The 7,037-nt window shown below is 38.6% G+C and overlaps 1 protein-coding gene across 1 annotated transcript in view; it reads left to right on the top strand.

Moving 5' to 3' along the window:
• Positions 1 to 7,037, top strand: part of elmo3 (engulfment and cell motility 3) — a gene marked incomplete in the record, with an annotated part of 26,768 nt that overhangs the window by 2,979 nt on the left and 16,752 nt on the right. The window contains 1 exon segment of the mRNA XM_035665423.1: positions 4,643 to 4,751. Within this exon segment, the coding sequence (XP_035521316.1) occupies positions 4,674 to 4,751 (78 nt within the window).

The raw sequence follows: 7,037 nt of genomic DNA, 5'->3' as shown, positions 1-7,037 counted from the left end.
ACTAATGAGAACATACCTATGAATATTATGTTCATTATTTGCCAATAGAGGCTCCTAAATGTTACACACTGGACCTTTTCTTATCAGTTCACTGACACCTTCACTTTCGTTTTAAAAGCAGACGGACGCATAAAGAAGATGATGTTTCAGCTTCCACTTATTTCTTGAGACATGACAAACAGGCATCAGCAGTCACACTCACTGCAGTGGTTAACCTCAGTGGGGACTGAGATGTAAACCTCCTCCTCCCCCCCGCCCTCTTCTGCTAAGTTCAGAAAGGGAAACATCAGACAGCTTTAACATTTTTACCGATCAGCATCTTTTTTTTTTTGTTTGTTGAGACTCATGAGCTGAGGTCTGCAACCACCTCAAGGTTAGTTTGACGGTTATTTGAAAGAGGAAAACACAAGGAAGGAAATGTTACTACTGTGTAAAGAAAAACCTTTAGAGTGCTACAACTTGATACGACTTACATCTGAAGTTTTCTCAGAACATCTAATTTGTCTTCTTCTCATTTGTACTTTCATGTAGAGTTTGTAATTCAGAAAGCAGGTTGCAACACTTTCTGAGCTCGTCCTGTTATGCAGGCGAGGAAACGAGCTTCGTCTTGTTGTAATGAAGCGAGAATGTCAGTGCATCCTGAGCTCTTTCCAGTGCTGAATGAGGCCTGAAGCGTGTACGGACAGGTCATGATGAATGCAGACTAATAGTGCTTTGTCATCAGTGCGTGTTTACTCAGAGTGCTGGAAGTCTTCTGGACTTAACTGAATGCTTTAAAGCTCTGCTCTGACTGATTGGTAATCGCCCTTATGGACAGGAATCTCCTCAAATCTTCTTTTCAACAAGTGTAACTGGCTGTATTTCTTACATTACAGTTTATGATCTAATTCAGTGGTTCTTGAATGGGGGTACCCCTAGGGATACTTTGGAGTACTGCAGGGGGTATTTGAGATTTAAAATGATAATTTAAAAGAGATCCCTCAAGCGTAATTCCAAAAATATACTACAAATGTTGATAAACCACATTTTAACCTCTGGAAAAAAGTTTGATCACTGGCGACCACCTCCGAGACACCGAGAATGAATGTTTCTCATTAAACTGTGCGACTGAAAAAATATTTTAAAGGTTTTAAAGTGTTCACCATCTCAGTTTAATGTGTTAGTGTGACGATATTTGTAGTATTTTTGCTATAAACCAAAGCACAATCTAAAAAGTAACGCCTTTATCTAGCTTAAAAAAAGTGAGTTAAGTGTGGTTGCATTGGACTTTTTGAGTTGAGCTAACTTCAGGGTTTTATTAAGTAGAATAAACACTGTAACATTAGTTAACTCTAACCCAACAAAATCAAGCTAATACTACTGATATTACTTTGTTTGATTAACGTGATGTTGGACTACAGGTTATGTTAACTGAAGTTACTTTGATATCAACCTATAAATAAGTTGATTAATTGTTCAATTAGGCTGCATTTCTCTAAAAGTTTTATCATTTTCTACATGTCAGACTCTACGTTTTGATTGTACTTTACATAGATAGACTTCTCTAACATTACTTAACAACATAACATTACATTATTCTTCTAACATTACACACATTGAAATTGCAATCTCTGACTGAATTGCATCAAGTTTTAATTTAAGTAGAGGGAAAGTATATTGATAATTTTTAGGATAAAACCAATAAAATAAACTAGATCACTCCTTTTTAAAGTATATTAAAGCTACACAATGTCAACGTCATGGCAGTGCCACAGGAGAAGATTCAATATCTGAGATGTCTGCACGAAGCTCTTTGCCAGTACATTTAGTAAGGAGCAAAGTGGTGGACCAACCAGTAGCACTAGCATACATTTTCAATGTATGTTGTCTTTTTGACAACTCGTTATAACAACTGTAAGAATGAGATTGTTGGGCTCTTACAGATCAGCCGTCATTCCCAGTGGACAGCTGAATACAGCATCCTATGGTACAGCTGTTGTGGGAGCCCCAGTTCTAACAGTGTGCATTAATTTCACTATTAATACACAGCTGTGATGAATTATTTTCTACAAAAACAAAGCTATCTCTCCTTTCATCCTTTTGTAGTGCAACCAAAGCAATAATTAGGGTTTCAGCTGATGGACACGTGGACTCAGTTTCACATTCATCACCATACAGCTCAGACAGATGCTCAGCTTAAAAACCCACAGGCAGTCTTTGTTGTTGCAAAGACATGACATACCATTACCCGGAGTTTGCCCTTGAATTTGCTGACTCATAAGCTGCCCCAGAGCAAACCTGCATTTCCCCAAATCTCTTTAGGATTAAGGCTGCTTGTTGTTATTTGTTTGAGGGAGGTTGACCTTTGGCACCACCAGCACCGGTGTAATGGTTTCAGCACCCCGGGCTTTCCTTGCTGTCTAGCCCAGTGTTTTTTGCTTTTTTAAAGCGGAGGCTGGGGCCCCGCCAGGGGGTGCCAAGGGGGCCTCAGCAGGTTTGGAGGGACGATGAGGGTAAATGCAAAAAGAAATATTACAAAAATGATAAAATACAGGTATGTAACGATTCACTTTGGCCTCATATTCCATGTCGTGTCTACACTATATTACTATATATACTTATTATTAGTTTCATTTTCTGACTTATGGAAGTGTTCACCTGCAGCCACCATGTATTTACGCCTTGATACAGCTACTGATGCGAGTGACATAGGACATCAAACAAGCTGAATTTTCACGTATTTTATCGCAATTTATCGCTATATATTAAATAATTAAAATATTAATATTAAAATCAAATAATTATTATATGTATTTTATATATATATATATATAAGTTGAAATAATATATAACATATTGAAATCTTATTCACCATGCCCGTCGCCTGCCAATCAAAACATCATTCATTACATAAACTGTCAGTGTGTGACTTTCTAACAGTCAGTGCCAAAAGCTACTTGTGAAATTTAGCTAGCTAGTGCTAAGTTCCAGACACACACACACAGACAGACAGACAGACAGACAGACAATACTGTTGAATGTAGAAAAAAATTGCTTTGCTCCAGCAGTTATCACTCAGATTAACAAGTTGTAGTAACAGTTTTTCTTGTTTTACCTGCATTATCTACCTTCTTTATCCTATTGGTTATTTATTTATTTTTGTGTTTTATTATTGTCTGCAGCACTTTTATCTTTATCCTTTATCATTCATAATGTTTGTCTGTTGTCTGAGTTTTTTGTCGTTTTTTTTTATATTTGTGTCAAGAGGAAATCCTCGTCATCTACTGCAGGTACAAATAAAGTAACCTTGAACCTGAAACAAAACTGACAAGCAATGCTTATAATAGCAAACAGAAATATAGATTCTAATGGAATAATTCAAGATTTGAAATACAAATACATTGCAATAATTCAAGTAGGGTTTGCCGTGGTATTGTCAATGAATTTTTAAAGACATCTTGCTTAAGGTGGCCCTGGCAGTAAGCTAATGCTATTTGGGGAACCCCTGGTCATGTAAATGGTCCAAAATCAAACCTGGTGTGATTGTATATTCACATATAAATCAGCAGGACTTCAAGCTGAGTCATTCCTGCTGTAGAAAGATAGACCTGGCCGTTTTCATTCTTTGCTTTGAAGGTGCTATTTATCAGGAAAGACAGTGCCTCGGGGCGAGTGAGGTGAGACGGTGAAGGCGTGTGATTGTTTTGACAGGAGTATTTCTTTGAAACCTGCCATAAAACTGTGAGAGGTTTCTTTTTTGGTATGTGAATGGTATGTGAACTATCCAAGAGATCGGGCAGAGGGCTGGGGGGATATTAATCACACAAGCAGACACAAGCTCGACCCCCTTTTTCTTTCATCGTGAGCTCATGAATGTACAGAAGTGATCCAACTGTATTGTTTCCATGTGCCGAGACGGCGAGGCAGAGACGGAGAAGGACACGGAAGGGGGAAGGGTCGGAAGCACAACTGCTTCTTCTGTATCCTCTGGGAATGCCGTCTGAAGGCTGAGGAGGAAGTGTGTGTGATGAGTGAGAGTTGGCTAGGGGAGAAGAAAGAGTGAACCATCCATAATGCGTGTGTAGACAGTGTTTAGCCCTCTCAAAATTACTCAGTGCACCATAAATACACCGTAAAAGAGGAACACACACTGCAGATTCATATTGAAAATGATGGTTACGTTGACCGCCGTTGAGTCATTCTGGGCACATCATTCAGTTCACCTTACAGAGAGACGGCTTTTGCTTTATCTCAAATCACTGAATTATTATTCAGTTGACACAGCAGCACAGCACCATGTGGGTTAGGGTGTGTTACAACTGAAACCTTTGACCTTTTAGCCTTCCTTGTCAAGAGTAGGCCCACATTATTCCAGATTTATGATCAATTTATCACCAGTTTTAAAGCAGAGATTTTAGCCCAGCCACAACAATTCAGGGTGAAATTCAATCTCCCGTCGGATACAAGCTCAAATTCATGTTGGTCGTAGTTTCACTGAAGTTTTCACGTAGTTATTTGTGTTGAAACGCGTCTTTCTGGTAAACAATGAAGTCACCGTCCGATACTTCCTGGTAATGAAGGTCATGACATTTGATACATGTACTATATGTAACGTGATGAGACGGTTTATATTTAGCCTTTCCTGTCTTTTTATTATCAACAGCTACAGAGTGGTAGAGTCAAGAGGTGCCAACATGCCGCAGCAGAAGGACATAGTGAAGATAGCCATCCAGATGCCTGGGGCCTACCCCCAGCTCATACAACTGGATCAGGTAATACACACACTGTATAATCCCTTTATTCTGTGCACATTATAATCTAATATACGTGGAACTTTTAATTCATTAATGAAACCGAAGAATACTTTGTTCATGCTGTAGAACGTGTCTGGTATTTAAGGTAGAGCGGGGTACAGTATGTCAGAAGCAACGTCATTATTACAACTGCATTATTATAACATGGTATATGTATATATATTTAAATGCCAGGTAATAGGTCCAATTAATCTATTTGGCTCAAGGTGGGAGGCCACCTGCCTCGACTGCTAGCTAAGTATATCGGTGCAGTAGACCCTGACAGGGTGCAGTGCAGTAGTAGTCAGTGTACCAATCAATAAAGCATCAGTGGAGGTAAATAATAATAAAATAATGTAATATATAGAGAGGTAGATCACTCAATGCCCTGTGTTTGGTTGTGTGGGTGCAGGCAGTTTGACAACAACTCTGGGATAGAAACTGTATCTCAGTCTGTAACCAAATTTAAGTTAGTCGAATTGGTTTTGAGGACCTTTTTTAACAATTCTTTTGTTTCTGTGATTGGAATAACAAGAGAGAGTCTGTGATGATCAACACAAATGTTTAATCTCAAATGACATCACTGTTGTTAAACTGGAAACTGGAAGATGAAGAAGATTATATTGGCGCTATAAAACGTTGACACAGAAGTTGAATATCCCCACTTCCTTATCAGTGTAGTTGACAAAGCGGTCGACCTATTTAAAATAGCTATCACCACAATAAAAGTTTCTCATGCCATTGACTGCTAGTCTTCCTGTTTGTTTTTACCCTTCCACCTATGGAGCCCCAGAGTGTTCAATATTAAATAAACTTTGTAAAATATAGAAATAAAATAATATTTTGTGAGGCTGTGGGTTTTTTTAAAAGCACACGGACAATAGAGCCTTTTTAATTTTCTGGTAGCCATCACTGTTTGAATGTTTGCTCTTAACGTTATTTCCATGGACTCTAATGTGGCAGGTCTCCTTTACTAGCCTGTTATGGCCACAGGTTTTGACAAATAAAGGCAGGTCTCAATTAAAAGCCTGGTCTGGATTTATTAGAAATTCTTCGGGTGTATAAAACCTCTTACATCCAACCGGGTCGCCCGCTTGAGCGAGTTCTAAGCTGCTTTGACCTACGTTACTTAAACAGAACGCTTGTTATAGTAACGTTAGCCTAATTATAATGTCGCTTGAGAAGAAGAAGGGAAGTGATACTGAAAATGACAGAAGCTGAATTGAAATTACCTTGTGACAGTTTTTGTTTTAGTTATAGTGGTTGGTCAGCTAAAACTCAGGGCTTAGATATGAGGTTCATAAATAGAAATGGATTTCACAAACAGCAGTTATAATAGCTGAGAGTTAGCTCAGCAGAGTTTTCTGATCCTGCTCCTCAGAGAAAGACGCACAGCTGTGTGAACATCAAAAAGACGTGGGGTCTTTCTCTGTGGTTGCTCTGTCCACAGGAGCTAGCTAACACTGCTAACACTATTGAAATCTTAGTAATAATTCAAATTCATGGCTTAGCTAGTTAGCCGGCTAAGTAGCATAAGCAGCCTTGTTAGACTTAAAAAATAAGTTGAGTACAAATTGTTGCTTCATTTATATATTTTACTTAATTATTTATTTAATTATGTCTTAGTTATTTATAGAATACTGAACACTTGGGGCTTTCACATCCACCCACTGGCTTTGCTTCTTCAGCTTTTATTGAATTACTGAATGTGGAAGTTTTTTTTACATCTTTCTGAGAAACTTTGGGGAACTCATTGCTCATAAGTTTAAACTGTATGCCAGACAGTCACAAATTGTGCTCCACTTGAGAGGTTTTGAACTAACTTACGAGACTGTCTGGTGATTTCAACTTTTCGAAAAGGCAGCAGAACTGAAACTGAAATGAAAACCGATCCCAGTTTCACACACTTTGTGTTTTCTCACCGATTTAGAATTGGGGAAGGTGGCCGGAGTGTGCGGAAGCAGACACACCCATACATAGATTAATTACAGCTATCCTTCTTTACATGCTTGGTCACTTATTTAAAGAGCTGGGTCCGAGATGGACAGTGTCAGGTTTTGACCAAATTTGTGCAGTGGTGTTCATGATACTAACGATTACATGAATTGATTCTATTCAGGTAATCAGCCAGTCGACTTCTCTGTGTGAGGAAAAGCCAACAATCCTTCATGATCATGATTTGATCAGGGATCCCACGCATCCTGCAGAACAGGAAATTTAGTGACTAGTTTTCCAGCGATGGAAACATCTGGAAATTGATTAAAA

This window comes from Morone saxatilis, unplaced genomic scaffold (genome assembly GCF_004916995.1).
Source record: "Morone saxatilis isolate NCDOM2014 unplaced genomic scaffold, NCSU_SB_2.0 Contig2, whole genome shotgun sequence".
Lineage (NCBI taxonomy): Eukaryota > Metazoa > Chordata > Actinopteri > Moronidae > Morone > Morone saxatilis.
The sequence above is the reverse complement of the archived record's forward strand: the minus strand, read 5'-3'. Positions and strand labels throughout refer to the sequence as shown.